General features: G+C 36.1%; 1 protein-coding gene across 2 annotated transcripts; it reads left to right on the top strand.

Annotated features, from left to right (window-relative positions):
• Positions 1 to 486: 486 nt before the first annotated feature.
• Positions 487 to 16,972, top strand: LOC120440073 (nuclear GTPase SLIP-GC-like). Of its 2 annotated transcripts, XM_039611684.1 has the most exons (23): positions 487 to 570; positions 2,463 to 2,527; positions 2,625 to 2,706; positions 3,315 to 3,427; positions 5,996 to 6,040; positions 6,123 to 6,152; positions 6,231 to 6,255; positions 6,442 to 6,531; positions 8,762 to 8,849; positions 9,391 to 9,607; positions 9,699 to 9,920; positions 10,774 to 10,980; positions 11,072 to 11,247; positions 13,772 to 13,865; positions 13,947 to 14,034; positions 14,108 to 14,229; positions 14,462 to 14,635; positions 14,724 to 14,878; positions 14,989 to 15,106; positions 15,181 to 15,289; positions 15,396 to 15,526; positions 15,738 to 15,819; positions 16,015 to 16,972. In XM_039611684.1, the coding sequence occupies exons 3-23, from the start codon at positions 2,640 to 2,642 to the stop codon at positions 16,098 to 16,100; spliced, it is 2,439 nt and encodes an 812-aa protein (XP_039467618.1). In that variant the 5' UTR covers positions 487 to 570; positions 2,463 to 2,527; positions 2,625 to 2,639; the 3' UTR covers positions 16,101 to 16,972. The 2 variants fall into 2 exon arrangements, with proteins under 2 accessions (XP_039467618.1, XP_039467620.1); XM_039611686.1 differs by lacking the exons at positions 3,315 to 3,427; positions 5,996 to 6,040; positions 6,123 to 6,152; positions 6,231 to 6,255; positions 6,442 to 6,531.
• The last annotated feature ends 488 nt before the right edge of the window (positions 16,973 to 17,460 follow it).

Genomic DNA, 17,460 nt, shown 5'->3' on the forward strand with positions numbered 1-17,460 from the left:
ACTTGCAAATGAATGTGATGCAAATGGCTTGATCATAGTTTTTACTTGCCAGAGTTTCAGTTTCTATTTGTGTAAAATAAATGCAAATAAATGTAAAAATAAATGTCTTCGAAGATATTTATTTTCACACTTGTCCTCGAGACTATCTATTACTCTGGATGACATTACGTTTGCGTCAAATATGTTCTTCAATGTGAATATTAAACAAATATGTGGGACTGCTTTAAAGGGGTTATATCCCCCCCAATCCGGATCTGTTATACCTCGTCAATCTTCGACACAAAATTAAAGAAAGGGGGATTATTTCAGAATAAAAATACTGGTACAATATCACTGGAATCAGGGAATTAGATGCCCTTCCATCTAAGCATCCCTCACTAGCTCACCTGTTGCTGTATACATCCGGGTCTTCGTCACCTGCCTTCTCGAGCTGTTATAGGTAAAAGTCGTGTAAATTTTTCTGCTCCCTCCGACTGAATTGGTTACATTTTGGTTGATTGGTGCTACTCGTGTTTTTGTAGAGATCACCTGCGGATTGTTTCCTCTGAAGTTTCCCTCCATCGACTGCTGGTATGTTTTAATTCTGTGCGTTTATTGATTTTACTTCGCAGTAAACAGGTGTGTTTATAGGTCGTAGCTGCAGAAACCTCCACTCTGAGAATTGGAAGACGCCGTTTGTAACTTTGATTTTTCACGTCTTTTACTGCAAATGCTAATTTTACCGTGTATTAACAGCATGTCTGTCCCTGGGTGGGCGGCTGATAGCATTACAGTGGAGCCGCTACTGTTTCTCTGGCATACACTTACAGAAGTGCTGCTGCTTTGCCTTTATGCTTTGTTTTCTCCCTTCTTTCGTTCGGGTTTTATTCTTCCCACTTCAATAACTGTCTGGCCAGTAATTTGATCTTGATCGTTTGATCTTTGTGCATTGCTCTGGTTTAAGATTTTAGAATAGCCTTTAAGCCGTATGTAGAAGCCTGTTAATGTGTTTTTGATCTATTGAATTATTCAATTCGAGCAGTTTGAGTATATAACAACTTATATTAATTGTGTGTGATCAACAATAACAGTGGAGCTACTCATTACTGAGTTCATGTTTGGAATTTTGATTTCTGTTTGGGGGGTTTACTGGGGTTTTTCGGAGGTGTGGTCCTAAACTTTTGATCAACTGTAAAACAGCCTGTTTCAGTTTAAGCGTTGTTTTCAATAACCTTCTAAAAATGTTTTGTTTCACTCCCATTTCTTCTTTTTGCATGTTCGAGCTCCAGTTGGAACCTTGTTAAAATCCAACCATACAAAATATGATTTTTTTGTGCCATTTTTCAAGTGGTCTTAAACTTTTGTTACACCATTGGAATAGGCCCTTTTTCTGTTTTCTAGCTGCAGCTGCACCAGTGTTTCTGCAGTAGGATTAATCACAGAGGCTTTTTTTTTTTTTAGATGAATATTTTAGATAAATTAATAACTTGTTTCCTTTCATCAGGGGCTGATGCAATAAAATGGAAGTGACTGGATGCCTTAGTGGTGGGACCTTCCATGTGCCTTGATTATTTATGGACCTCTGGTTTAAACTGCACCATAGTGTGTGTGCAAGACAGGGATGGGGAACTCAAAATCTTGTCTTTTTGAGTCTCAGGTTGAAGTAGAAGCTTTGCTAATATTGACCTGTGAATATTTAATGGATTCAGTGCAGCTGCCGAATAGATCACCTTCAGTGTCATTAAAAACACTGATAATGTTACTTAGGACAAAAACACATCATAGTTAATCAAGGCCGTTTTAATAAGGTTAAAGTTTTACCCAGTTATGAAACAGCAAAACTGAGTTTATATTTGGTAAATGCATATATTCCTGTATCTTTTGGAAAGTTTTGTATTAGGCGAAATTGTATATTATTTATATATATTTTTATTTTAAACATAGTTTTGGAAGTGGGTAACCCAGACTGTTTTTGTGCTGTTTTATCAAAATTGTGTTGACATTCTGACAAAATAGTAAAGAATCTGAGTGTCTCCAAAGAGCACATTTGCTTGTCATACCTAACAGTTACTGTTAGTTTTGTTTTTTCTTTATGTATTTGTTTACCAAAGTTATTCCTTTTTACATTTTTCCTAGCTGGGTTTTTTCCCACATTCAAACAAAACTAAATGTCAGTGTTCCTATATTTAGTCTTTCACTCACTCCTTATTTTTACATATCCACTAAGATCCTGTAGTCAAACATCCAGCCATTTCCATCACCTCAGCAATAACACTAGCTCTTCCACCTTTTCGCACTTACCCTTACTCATTCCCTGACTAGCATCTGTTTATGTTCAGATCTGGTTCCACTCACCTCCTTTTGTTCTACTTACCTTCTCTTGCTTTTTGCTTTTTTTTTCAACCTTAATCATCTTCTGTTTTTAAAACTTCTACTTATTTATGGACTTCTCCTTTTTTGTTTTTGTTCCTGACTGTTCCCAGTCTATGCCTTCTTGCTGACTTCACCCTCTCTGAAAGAATCTTTTCTACCACATCTTCAATAGCAGGTAAACTATTTGAACTTTTACTCTAAACGTATTGTCTATATATCTGCCTATTCCTAGCCATTTTGTTGTTCTTTAGAAATTACAATTTGTCTTTCAGTTTCTCTTTTTGGTCATGGATGATTTTGTGCGAGAAAAACTGATTGAATGGGATCTACAAAAGTGGATGGATAAATTTGAAGGTAAGGTATTACTATGCCTCACTGACGAGCACAGATTTTGTACAATATTAATGTGATGTTTAATATGACAATTTGGCAAGCGAAAGGTCACTGGATTGTTTTTGGATTTGGTGCTGTATCAGGAAGAGCATATTGCCTTATGAAGCATTTGGAGCCACCCACTGTGGCAACAACTCGTAGCAAGAGAGTAGCCAAAGAAGCTTTTGTGAATACTGAAAAAGAATCTGTTATTGTAGACATAAATGCTGCAACTTTGTTCTGCAGCAAAGCAGTTAATTTTCCTACTGTACTGGAGTAGTACATATGCACAAACGGCAACACACTGGTACATTTTATACATCTCAATAATAGTTATAATAGTTACTTTTCTGTAGCATCTTGTAGGTTGTTAAATTAACAGAGAAAAGTAAAATATAAATTAATAAAAGAAAACACATCTGACATGCCTTCAATTCAAACAGCCAATGTATTAAATTACCCCTGTGGGGGCAAATTACACTTTAACTGCTGTGTCAATAACTAAACTCTCCTTCCTCAAATGCATATGTGTAGTAATTTTAAAATGATTTGCACTTCTGCATTACTAAGATTTAAATTTTTAATTACAGATGAAGAAATTACACAGGAAAGTTTATATGAACTTAATGATGAACTCATTCATAAGTTGATTCCAAAAGTTGGACCAAGATTAACGTTCAAGAAGAAATTAAAGCAGTTAAAGGTAATTGTACTGGTGTTGTGTTTATTTTGCTGCTCTCTTTTGTTTGCTTGTTTTCTCTTTTTTTTCTCGTAACAGGTGATCTGGGAGATTTTTGTTTTTCTTTTTGAGTGCCCTTTCTCACTGTCCCTCTTCCACTCTGTTTTTTCTTTTCTTTCATCTTTCTTTCTGCCTTTCCTATCCCCCAGCCATGTCTGTCCCATCTGTAACAACTGAAAATAAAAATAAAATAAAATAAATAATAACAACAAAGGTCAATCAAATGGACCAATACAGCAAAGCCGTGATGATCCACTTGATAAAGTAAATCCGTTGGGTATCTTTGTTGGCCTTCAGACAACAATTCTGACGGCTAAAGAACCAAACGGGACAGGCACAGAAATAGATTAATTAATTAATTAATTAAAAAAGGTAATTGTACTGCATGTAATTAGTATTTCTAAAGTTATTTTGCATATTGTTATATTTGGTCTGATAAATCTCAATTTCTGTGAATTTATATTAGAATTGGATTCAAGGGCATAGATTTGGTTTTGGCATTGGTGGGGATGGATGATGCAACCACCGAACCCTGCCCTGTTTCTTTTTTTTTTTTTTTTTAAGTTTCAAATACAGTCATGACAATAAAAGAATATGACTTTAAGGACTTAACAACATTACTTCAGTTATAGTACACCAACATCTCTTACACATTAGCACTAAGGGAACACTGAATGACCTGGTGGTTTTTGTCCATAAAACTACTCATCTAAGATTACCACAAAGTAAAAGACCTCTCAGCAAAATTCTGCAACATTTTAGGCACTATTGCCCCGATCAAATCAGTGAGCTGGGATTTTTTATTCTAAACATGAACTACTCTTACAGCAACAGACATGAACTACTGGTGCCCCACACAACAACTCAATGGCCACTGTGTGAAGGAGCCAAACACATGCCTTCTCCTCTCGTTAACTGAGATGAACTGCTGGCATATCTGTTTTACATCTATACTGTCCAGTCTCTCCTGGTGGACATGGCAACACGTTATTCATGGTTACATACAATTTTAGACAGATGTGGGCCAAAGCCTAGCACATACTTGCCATACTTGAGACCTCAGAATTAGGGAGACATTCTATATATATATATATATATATATATATATATATATATATATATATATATATATATATATATATATATATATATATATATATATATATATATATATATATATATATATATATATATATATATATATATATATATATATATATATATATATATATATATATATATATATATATATATATATATATATATATATATATATATATATATATATATATATATATATATATATATATATATATATATATATATATATATATCTATATATATATATATCTATATATATATATCTATATATACACAAAAACTTACATTTTACAGTGTTTATTTATTGTATAAAATAAGTTAAATGCCACCGTTATTAGAAACAGAAACAGGCCGGGGGTGTGCAAATTCAGAGGCTGCGTCCAGGTGTTGTGACAACAAGTAATCGTCTGCCAAAAACTGATTGCTTGTATTTAAACTGCTACAAATAACTTGTTGGCCTATAATATGTGAAACATATGTCAAATATATCACTCATGAATGATATCAAGTCATCTTGAGCAACAAACAACATTCCTGTAACAAGGTAGAAGCCGCAATCAGTTTTTGGCAGTGACTTTTATGTATCCTTTATTTATGCAGTTAAAAAAAAAATCTTGTTAACTTTAAAAATGTCTCTCTTAAGAGTAATCTGGCGAAGAGGACAGCTGAAATTGCAACAAATGCAAAAATAGTTCTGTAAACATATTTTAAGTGGAGAAAAGGGAGCTGATTGATTATAATGTAAGTACAATAACACAGTTACAAAGATACTTGAGAAACAGGTAATTTTTTAATTTTATATATAACCCCTTTGTAATACCTGTTCACAGAAGTCTATTTAGCATCATACATAACAATATTACACATAAAAAGCACACAGAAACATTGGAAATCACTTTTTGGCACAACACCGGCTCAGATATTTGAAGTTTACACAGCTACATTCTCGCCTGAAAATATGTTTATTTTGCGACCCAGAAAGAGTAATAAGAGTAAATTAAAACTAAGTAGCTGCAGTAGTAGTAGCCATTATTGGAAACTGGAATTGGCTGAACCAATCTGGGATATGCTTCTTCAATTTTGTTGTCCGGGTGGAAACTAAACAGATCTCCAAGAAAGGCACAGCCAATCACATTGGCCATATTTGTCACATGAGGTAGGACTCCAGTAGAGAATGTAATTTAACTCTTTCTGCACCGCTAGGTGAATGAGACGTTGACGGATCGTTTTTTTTTTTTTTTTTTTCCTATCGGGTTTGTTTTTCTTTACTCGAAGAGATCAAATTATTGGTGGGGACAATTCAATAATCGCTGGATATTGGTGGGGACATGTCTCTTCCGTCCATGCCAAATCTACGCCCTTGATTGGATTAGTATCTGCAAATACAGATTAAAACGAAACTATTTACCTGAATTTTTTTGTTCTTCCTAGGAAGAACAAAACATAAATCAGGAAACAGTCAATTTGTCTGTTCAAGTAAGTTAAATACAATTTCATTTAAATGGCCAAGATCAATAATAACAATTACAGAGTTTCAGTTACTTTGCACTATTAACAGGAGCAAAAAGAAGCACCTGATAAAGATCAGGTAAGATTTATATATAATTAAATTCCTATATTTGATTACCTAATTTTTCATGCATTAAATATGTACATTGATCCCCAGGTTTTGGCATCCACAAGTGATAAAGGTAAGATGTATGCCATCTTATATATTACAAGTATTAGCAGTATTTTCAAGACAACAGTGTTTTCACTTGGACAAAATAATACCAGTGAGTTTGAGTATTAAATTTCACTCCTGAGCAAATCCCATTTAACAAAATTATTTATTTGTCCATTTTTATTTTTATTTTGTTTTATTTTTATTAAATTAGGAAAGAGAAGGTTTGAACATCCAGGCGGGTCCAGCAAATTGCAACCACCAGCTAAACGACAACGTAGCTCCCAACCAAGACCATACTTGGGTATTTCTCTATAAACAATGCCATTTAACAAAAAATGCATTTTTTTTTCTAATTATTTTTTTAATTGGTTTATTGATGTAAAAGTATGTTAATAAAATTTAATTTTTAAGAGGCAACGGCACGCATGCCACATATATCATAATTAAATATTTAATGTTTTTGCCAAGTTCCCATATTGTGAGCATGATACATAATGTGCAAACATTTATTACATTTTGCATTGAGTGATAACAATGGTGGGGAGGAGCCTGACTTAGCTGGGCTTACTACAAGACACCATGAGCTCAGAACCAGTCATCTTGAAGGGGGCTGGACTGTTCAAAACCGGAGTTACTCTTGCTGAGACTGGCGGGAGCTGAACCACTCCAGTAGCTTAGTGAGATGTGGTTGGCAGGGCCGGGTTACTCATATTTCCCCAGTTCCAGCCCATTGGTTGGTTAATGGGTCCTGACTGTCATTTGAACTAATCCACATTAATGACAACTGAAAGCTTTTTGGAGTCATGGGGAGGAGGCTTTACTGCCCTACCGAGGGCTTTCAACACTTGACAGTGAGATCTGGGAATATCTGGACAGAGATATCTGCTGTTCTCATATTCTTCCCCTGCCACTTAGCGTACACCTTGGATGATTTAGTAAAGAGCATCTGGCTTGTTCTCCAGGCCTCTCTTTCTCTGGTGTACCTCTTCAGGTGATTAGTGAAGGCTATGAGTCTTTGCCTAGCAGTTTATAAGGCCTTGGGCATGGGTAGCTTCCTGTACTTCTTAAGCATCCCTTTCTTCATCAAACCTTTCTGCATCTCTAATAATTGGTTAACTTCCCTCTGTGCTGCCTTGACCTTGGAATGCAGTTCTTCTAGTAGACTGTCAGAGGATACGTCTCATACTCTTGGTAATCCACCATGGAGGATCCAGGTTTTCAGCGTAGCCACAATCTTTTCTTTAAGCTCAGCTGCTCTCGTACTCAATCCCTTCAATACACCAGTTGTTCTTGGAGCTCTGTGAGATCATGAAGTCCCCTCTGACCTGACGTTACCTGTCCCACCGTTGCCATAGCATTTGTGTTATACAGCATCAGTCTTGAGTTGTGGTAGCAGTTACTTCTCTTGGTTGCTGGAACAATGAGCTACTTGTTGTTTTGCAATTAGTCTAGATGTTAGTCTAAACAGGTTTAATCAGATTGGTACAGCTGTTGTTTGGTTAGCATATCTTAGTTGCACTGCAATGTAGCATGTGACAATTAAAAGCCACACTTTAGAGATTAGATGTGGCATATCATCAAAGTAGCCATTCATTTTACCGGAATCCTTGAAAATCTCCCGAATTATGTCCTTTCATCTATTTTCTTACCGTGGTAATTTCGCCTTTCTCCATTCCTTCCTTACTCTTTTGGGGACTTCTGTCCCTCCTGAACTTGTCCATTGCTGATGCTAGCAACATCAGCCTCCTGTGAGTGTGAGGGCTTCTTACTTGTTGGTGTCGGTGGTGTTGTTGGTACCACTGTTGATGGTGCAGCTGCTAACATGTCAGTTACTTTGACATATTTTGTTGCAGTGTCAGTTAATGATAGAGGTTAATTAATGAATAGGCAGCTGTCAGTGTTTGTGTGGATGGTCCACAGCAGCCATTGGTCTAAAAGCACATTGGCAAAACAGGCAAATGTCTGGTATGCCAGATTACCAGTCAAGCCCTGGTGGGCACTGAAGGTGAAGGGATCAGGTTTGGGGAGGAGTCCTGTCACTCATGGTTTTGAGCTTGTGGGGAGAATCAGCTGGCAGTTAGTGATAGGCCAAGTGGAATGTAGATCTGGCAGTAGCTGAACGAAAAACTCAGAACTGCCAGTGTACTGCAGAGGAGAGTCCAGCTATTAGATGAACCTTTTGAGTCAGGAATGAAAATGCAGCATTCGTAGTTATCACAAAACACTGTACCATCATTTTATGCTGTCAAAGATATTTGAGGTTGCATGGGAGTTTCCCAAACCAATCTATTTGGGTTTTTTGGAATTCAAGAAGGTATTTTATTCTGTGAGAAAAGAATGGAGTGGCCACTCAGGGAAGCACTTTTGCTTCGAGTAAAATATGTCTTTGGGTCCTGTTCACAAGTGAGAGTGGAGTGAGAAATTAGTGATATGGTGAGATGGTCATTCAGAAAGGACTCAGAGTAAGGATCATTGATGGTTTCACTGGTTTATAGCTCCTGCTAAATAATTATTTACTTGTTTGCTTACAGAAGCAATCGTGCTGTCTGATGTAAAAAACATAATGAAATTCGTCCATGCCAGACTACACGAAAAAGACAAGCTCAGTGCTTTCCTGAAGTGAGTATTAAGTTTCCATATTCTGTGTTGTGTTTGTATAGCTATGTTAGAAAGCTGTGCTTGTTTGCCACCAAGTGATTCTAGAATCATAAATAATCATGGTAACATGGACATTCATTCCTTATTTAATTCGTAAGACTCAAGACCTCCATTGTTTGGGAGCACATGAGCTGTCTTTCATTGTTGGGGGATGTTCATTACAAGAAATAACACAGTTTTCTTTTTGCTGATTCTACATGAACCTACATTTTGTGTTAGTATTCACCAATGCATTTCTTGACTGGTGAAGTATTTTTACTATTACTTTCTTTATTAGTTAGTTTAAAGTTGTATTGCTAGCAGACAGGTTAAAACAGAAAATTAATTCTTCCAGTGCTTTTAGTGTGGATCACAGTTAGTCTCACTTGGATTCAATTTAAGTCTGCCAGACTTTTATTCTTGTGAATTTCTGGTAAGTCTGTATAGTACAGCTACTTTTATTTGCTGTTTCTGGTATCCACAAATTTGAGGTAAAAATTTAACTCTTAATCTCATTTAACAGGAAAAAAATTTGTGATTTAGAGACAGACAAGAGGGAGCTGGTTGGTGTCTTTGGTAAAACTGGGGCTGGAAAGAGTTCTCTGATAAATGCCATCATTGAAGAGAAGAACCTTTTGCCTTCTGGAAGTGTCAGTGCATGCACCTCAGTCATGATCAAAGTGGAGGCTAACATGCAAGGCTCTAACTATGAGGCAGACATTGAGTTCATCACACCAGAGGTAAAATTAGTTTTAGCTGTAGAAATATAATTTCTTATTATTCTGGGTTTAGGCCCTTTTAATAAAACTGAAAAGCATTTTTGTTTTTAAGGAGTGGAAAGATGAGTTGTGGTCATCTCATCAATTTCTTGGGGATAATGAAGACTGTGAAATGGATGTTGATAATGACTATCATGACATCAGTGAAAAGTTTTCAGCGCTCTATGGAGAAGAATGGAAAGGAAAGTCTTTTGAAGATCTTATGGATGGAAAATATTTCAGAGAAATTCCAGAATTTCCCCAAAGTAGGAGGAAGATTTTGACATGTGAATCAGTAAGACATCACCGCTCTATTACTAAACAGGAAGTGTGGTCTGTTAAAATTGTATAAATTTGCTGTTATTAAGTATAGTATTTGGTTTCAGTAATTTAGGAACTGTGCAACCTACAGTAAGAGGTGTATGAGACAATTGTCCACTAACAAAAAATTAATCTGTTCTATTTTGTTATATTATCTGTCATTTTCAGACATATTTTCTTTTTAGCCCTGTGACAGACAGGCAACCTGTCCAAGGTCTCCATATGGCAACTGGACAGGTTGCAGCCCCCCTTGAGACCCTATATTAGAAAGTTGAAGAGAATGAATGGATGGATCAGTCATTTTAAACACGGTTTATATTTGAAAAGTTCGTTCAAAATTCAAGTAGTGTGTGTGTGTCATTTTAGGAAAAGTCATCAAATTTCAAGATTTTACTGCTGTTAAATGTGACATTTGATCTGAACAGTATCTAAGGGTTAAATTACACCATTTAACAGTTTGATTCTTGGGTATGATTTCACTATTTGCCATACAGTGATTTATTACTGTTACTGAAGGTTACTCACCATACCAACTAGATTTTAAATCTTAATATAAAATGAGTAACAGTAGGGTGGACATTAGGTAAGGCTGCACTTTTTGCAGCGATCTCCTATAGAAAACTATTCTGCGCGGATATAAAACAGGTCCGCTGATCACATTTAAATCTAAAATTAATGACTCGTGCAAACTTTTACTGAGACCAGAGAATTGCTTTTTTGTCATCTTTTATGGCACTGTAATTCTTTAAAGCAGTCTGTAACACACTTGCAGTGTAGGATTGAAGTTAAACTGTCTTGCATTGCTTTATTTTTGTTATTTATTCCAGGCTGATAAACTTTCTGCAGAATGTGTCAAATACACAAGAAGTGATTCAAAACAAGAAGAAGGTAATGAAGGAAAAAAGTGGTTTTGGCCACTAGTGAAGTGTGTGACTGTCAGGGTGCCAAACAATCCTTTTCTCCAGCATGTCACACTTGTGGACCTTCCTGGAAATGGCGACCGTAACAAGAGCAGAGATCAGATGTGGAAAGGGGTAATTCACATTTACTGTTCTTTGCTTTATTCTGTGCAAACAGTAATGTCATCTTTTGATGAAGCACTGAGACATGTTATTCTCCTTTCAGATACTTGGAGATTGTTCTACTGTGTGGATTGTGACTGAAATTAATCGAGCAGCATCAGAGAAAGAGGCCTGGGAGATCCTGGAAAGTGTCAGTAGTCTGATTGGAAATAGTGGCGAATGTCAGCAAATTCATTTTATTTGCACCAAGTCTGATCTTCTTGATGACTCAGATGATCTGTAAGTAAATGTTGCATGCTGATCAACTGCAGGGTGTTTCCATAGAAGATCAACCCAGGCTAGACAAAGAGTGAAGCAAAGGGTTTGGCCTTTGTTGTAATTAATGCAGAACATTTGGGTCAAAAGGAGCCTCAGATGCTGAGACAATTTTATAAAGTTTACTAAATAAGGTGCACTGTCTCATTTTCCTGTTCAGCACCATGGTTTACCCCCAACCTGCGTCCTCTTAAAGCTAAAGGACGCCAACTTAAACGTCTATTCAAGAAAACTGGACTTGCTATACATAAAGAAATGTATAATGATCATGTTTTGTTCTATAAGGACCGCATTGTTTCAGCCAAATCCGCATACTACTCTGGTTTAATCAGTTCTAATGAAGGTAACTCCAGGTCTCTCTTTTCTTTGTTCAGTAAAATTACAAAACCTCCAGACATATTCCCCTCCCATATGTATTCTGCTGACTTTTGTAATTCTCTTATCTCTTTTTTCACCCGTAAAATCTCAGATATTCACCGTCAACTTAACTCTGCAGGAGCTTCCGACTCTGAAGTAGACTTCCTGTTTCCCCCACTGTCTTCCTGTCACTTATTTTCAAGCTTTACTCTTCCGTCCATAACCGATGTATGTAATCTTATTAAAAAATCTAAATCATCCACCTGTCAACTTGACCCTTTTCCCACTGTGTTAGTTAAAGCCTGTCTTCCCTCATCAGCTCTTCTCATAACCAGTATTATCCATTCCTCCCTGAACACTAGAATCGTTCCTTCATCTCTGAAAAAGGCTTCTGTTATTCCAACTCTCAAAAAGCCTGGTGCAGACCCCAATAACTTTGATAATCTTCGCCCTATATCAAATCTCCCCTTTATTTCAAAATTTTTTGAAAAAGTTGTCGCCTCCCAGCTTCACTTACACCTCAATAACCATAATCTCTATGAACAATTTCAATCTGGTTTCTGCCCCAATCATAGCACAGAAACTGCTTTGTTAAGGATTACCAATGACCTCCTGATGGCAGCTGATTACGGTCTCCTATCCATCCTCATCCTTCTTGATCTTAGTGCGGCGTTTGATACCATTTCTCACAATATCCTCCTGAACCGGTTAGCATCCATTGGCATTACTCATACCACCCTTGCCTGGTTCACCTCCTATCTCTCAGACCACACTCAGTGTATCCAATTTAAATCCCACTCTTCAAGTCTCCTGTTTCTGCTGTTGTGCCTCAGGGTTCATCCCTCCCGCCTACCTCCCTCTCAAACTGTCTTATCAAGATTAGATCATGGTTCTCCTCCAATTTTCTTAAACTTAACAGTAATAAAACAGAAGTTTTACTTGTTGGTACAGCCTCTATCTTATCCAAATCCCACAGTTTTTCCATTAACATTGAAAGTTCTCCCACCCTTCCCTCCCCTCAGATTAAGAGTTTGGGTGTCATACTTGATAATACTCTCTCATTCCAGTCTCACATTAATTACATAACCCGGTCTGAGTGCTTCCACTTACGTAATATTAACCAACTCCGTCCCTTCCTTACTCCCCATGCTGCTGCCATCCTTGTCCATAGTCTTATTACGTCCCGTATAGATTACTGCAATTCCCTCTTATTTGGTCTCCCTTCATAAACCCCAATTCCTTCAAAATTCTGCAGCTCAGGTCATAACTCGTACTCCATCAAGAGCTCATATTACCCCAGTTCTTCAGCAGCTTCACTGGTTGCCCGTAGAAGCCAGGATAAACTTTAAAATCTTACTTCTCACGTACAAGTGTATCCATAAATCTACTCCTTTCTATTTGTGTGTTACCTGCTCCATATCACCACTGTTTCCCGCCCTCTTAGATCCTCATCTGCTATTCGTCTTACTGTTCCGTCTGCACGTCTTACCACTATGGGGAACAGAGCCTTCCCTCACTCTGCTCCTCGGCTCTGGAACTCTCTTCCTCCAGCCATAACAAATATAGACTCTCTTCCCGCATTCAAGTCACAGTTTAAAACACATCTGTTCAAACTGGCTCATTCGCTTTAGTGCTGATTTTATCTGTTGTCAAGTTCTGTTCTGTTTTGCAATTTTACCTTATTGTATGTATGTTATCACTATTGCTTCTTTTATTACTTTTGTTCTTTTGTAAGGTGACCTTGGGCTTTTGAAAGGCGCCCTCAAATAAAATTTATTATTATTATTATTATTATTATTATTATTATTATTATTATTATTCAGTCTCAGCTGACTGCAGGTTTCCCCAATCTTATAAACAGTACATTTGCATAATGACTGAAACCAGCCCAGTGAAGGAACAATAGGCTGGGAGGTCAGTTCCTTAATCTTAATTATTCAAATTCTCATGACCATTGATCAACAACCACTGACCAAAACCCACTGATCAATGGCCATGAGTACCATTCACAGAGAGTTGGGGAATGGCTGCAATCACAGCATTGTATGACATGCTGACATGTCACATAGTGCTTTAAGATTAATAACAATAATAATAATTGTGTGTGTGTGTTACCCCCCCCTTTTTTTAGTTCATCAGCTGATTTCCATGATCTACTAACTGAAAGAAATGTGCAAGCCAAGGATGCAATAAAGAAAGAATTCAACAAGCAAAGCAAGACTAAGGTGAATTTTATAGCCTGACAAGAAGTCTAATGCAAAGACTCTCCACATTTGCATTAAATTGAAATCACATTTTTTCCCTAGAAACACTTCACTGATGACACTTTCAAAGTGTTCACAGTGAGCTCCAAAGAGTTCCTAAAAGAAAACTACTTAAGTCCAGAAGATACTGGTAGGTGAAGTCTCCTTTATGTAAACATAACATGCATAGCTAGAATGCTAATGTATGTATCTCCTTTAAACAGAAATAACCAAACTTCAGAGATTTTTGCAAGATCTCAATGACTGTCACTCAGAGACAGTAAACTATGTGAAGGGAGCTCACGGGATTCTGTCTTTAATTCAAGGCGCCAACTCCAGAGGAGTGGTAAGGTCAAGTAAAAGATACAAAATAATATTCTCTTACATGTTGGGATTTCTCATATGTATTTGTGGTTCTTTTATTGGTTTTTGTTACTAATTTATGAGTTATTATTTGATTGATTCGTGTAGTTTTGCTGTTCTATTTTGTAACATTTTAAACCAACTGAATTTCATTAATCTATAAAGAAACAACAACAAGTAGTTTTTATGGTTTTACTAATAATTTTTTTTTTCAGGATAGTAAAAAAGGCGAGGTGTGTGAAGAACTTGAGATAAACATGAGCCTCCAACTTGATAATGTCAGAAAAGAAATGGAAGACACCTATACAGCTTTTAAAAAATGTCTTGATGATGGTGTTGAGAAATCCAAATGTTCATATGGAGAAAAACTCAAGAACTTCTTGTATGATGTATGTATTTTAATCATAGTTAAAATACATACAGATTTTATATGACAATGTAAAATGCAATAATTCTGTGTTTTCTTTTTTGTTTCAGGGAAAGAATGGTGGTGCTTTTTACAATTTACTGAAGTGTGTCATTGAGAATGGTGGCATCTACAAACCAAAAAAAGGGAAACCAATAAACCTTAATATGAAGTTGGCTTCCTGTCTGATTGACAGCATTGGTGCAGAATTCAGAAAGACCTTTCCGTAATAAAAACATGTTCTAAACAGTCACATAATATTATTCAAGATATGTAATTATAACATATAAACTTGCCAGTTCAGCCATTATGATCGACAATGTTTACATGTTTTAGAAATGAAGTAACATGTGGAGCGTTCAACGGAGTCATCAAGACATTTTCACTTGACATTGATTCTCTAATTGAAAAGTACAAAAATGCTGAACTGCAGCTCAGATTTCTCAAGACAGAGGTAAGAAGTGAAACTTTACTGTCTATCAATGGACTGATGGTAAAGTTCATCCTTATTTCATGTTTTTCTGTAAGGAAGAAAATATTAAGGCAAGACTGAGCAGAATCATCCAGAAACAGAAGAAAAATGTCTACAGCAGTCTGACAGAGACAATTGAGAACATTATGGAAGAAGGCTATTGCAGTAAGAAATAAAATCAGAGATTCACAACTTGGCAGTAAAACAGATACTTTTTTTTTATAATTATTTGGCATAAAAAGTCTGATAAGAGTTTTCTGTCTTATTGTAGAGGCTTTAGCATTTACAGGAGAAGACACACTGTACAACATGAGGGAGACTATTGAGAACCACGTGCACTCAAAGAAGGACATGTTTGAGCAGGCAAAAAATACCATGTTGGGGAAGTTGCACGATTTGATGGTTTGTCATGTTTTATAAAGAATTATGATGAACATATATTCTCATAACTCACCTGAAGCCTTTTTCTGTATTTAACTGGATTAGACTTATACAAAAATGGTTGTTTCCATTTATATTTTTCATCCAGTCTGAGAACCTTCTAAATACAACTTTAACACAATATCTTAGTCTGTGGTAAGTGATGAAAAACTTTTTAAAAAATTTTAATTAGGTATACGTCTTGGAGACTCTGGAGAAAACTATGAAGGAATCTATTGGACTTTCATTCACGGCTGAAGAGTGCTTACTCCCAGGTAAACAGGACAGTTTTCTGTAATTACATTGGTTCAAATTGTTTGATGATGTTTCCCTTCCCTCTTTATCTTTGCAGTCTTGCAGGGGTGTCTATATATTTATCTTAAAAAAAATGAATAAATAACTGATTACTCAGTCACACATATGTGTGTCACTCTGGGGGGAAACAATTCAAAAAATATTTTGTTTTTCAGATGTTTCAACAGAGCTTGAGATGGTGAAGAAATATTATAATCAACTTGTAGGCACTCCAGATAATGAAATATCACTAACTCTGTAAATCCTAATGTTATCAACTGAATTAAATTAATGTTTTTAATTTAAAAAATGTCAATGTTTTTTGTTTTTAAAAATGTTAAAATTTGTTTTAAGTACATATGCTGATCATCTTAGAGGCTGCAATTAGTCCATTTTAGGGATTCGTGTAGTGTGAGGATTGTTAAAAGCAATATTAAGACATAAAATGTAAATAATTCATATCTTCCATTTGTCATTGTTCAGTATCACACCTGTCTTGTTGTGTTTAAGCAGTACTAATTCTAAAACTATTTATGCATTTTGACTGATGCTGTTTAAAAAGCTTGAGAATATATTTTTTATGTCCTTGATCTGCTTACCCTGTGTTACAGTTTTTCTTATTAAATCATTACATGACATTATGGAGTTGTGTAATGTTTAGATTATTTCTTGTATTCTTCCTCTCAGTGCATTTAGTCATGTTGTCTTGTTGGTTTAGAGCTTAATTTCTCCCTTGGTGTTCCTTAGTCCTGTGTTAAGAAAAATTTATTTCCTCTTTGGTTCTTGACTTTTTCTTTAAAGTTTTAGGATCCAAACTTACTAAAAAATCCTGCTCCATAACAAAACAAACATACAAAAACCCATTACATTACAGTTTTTGGAAATATGAAATCACTATAATAGTGTAGAAATGTGTATTTAAACATGTTTACATTGACAGAAATTGGAGTTTCTATGGTTTGACCCATCTGTGATAGAAGTGAGCTGAATGTGGCCTACGATGAAAAATGCGTTTTACATCCTGTGAGGCCTTAAGCCTCGTTAACGTTTGGTGGGCCTGTTTTTATTTCCTTTTTGTTCAGGCCATCATTAGTGGCTCCTCCCATCCATTATGAGAAAAGGAGTTCACCTGTTTGGGAACCTATGTGGTGATATACTTTTAAGATGTCGGCCACCCTCCCCTCCTCTAAGAAGGCTGGGGCTTTTCTGGCACCCAATTTAGGTTGGGTTTTTTTTTTTTCTTGTTGTTTTTTTTTCGCTTTTTTTGTCACATTCCTGGGTCTGTTGACCCAGCGTTTTGAGTTTTAGTTTATTTTGATGTTTATGGTTTGTTTCTACTTCAGTAGGTTATCTAAGCTCATTTGTTTATTTAGATTCCACTTGTGTCTTCTACCCCTGTGTTTTAGTCTCCTTTTTCCCTTTATGTGTTTCACGCTGCATGTGTCTTAGGTTGTCAAGGTTATATTGTCTTGTCTGTGTCTCATGTTTCCTGTTTTATTTTGAAGGTCTGTGTCCTATGTCAGTGTAGTCAGCTTTGCTTCCTTTGTCTCGTTATGTCAGACCAGTGTCAGCTGTTTCCCATGTTTTCCACTTCCCCTAATCACCCTTGTGTGTATTTAGTC

The sequence above is a fragment of the Oreochromis aureus genome, linkage group 4, assembly GCF_013358895.1.
Source record: "Oreochromis aureus strain Israel breed Guangdong linkage group 4, ZZ_aureus, whole genome shotgun sequence".
NCBI classification, from domain to species: Eukaryota; Metazoa; Chordata; class Actinopteri; order Cichliformes; family Cichlidae; genus Oreochromis; species Oreochromis aureus.

Bases quoted from the DNA above. Each gene is read 5' to 3' on its own strand.
- LOC120440073 (XM_039611684.1), top strand. From the start codon at position 2,640: ATGGATGATTTTGTGCGAGAAAAACTGATTGAATGGGATCTACAAAAG. The intron at 9,921-10,773 runs GTAAGACATCAC...TATTTATTCCAG, and splicing joins AGATTTTGACATGTGAATCA to GCTGATAAACTTTCTGCAGA. The intron at 14,035-14,107 runs GTAGGTGAAGTC...TCCTTTAAACAG, and splicing joins CTTAAGTCCAGAAGATACTG to AAATAACCAAACTTCAGAGA.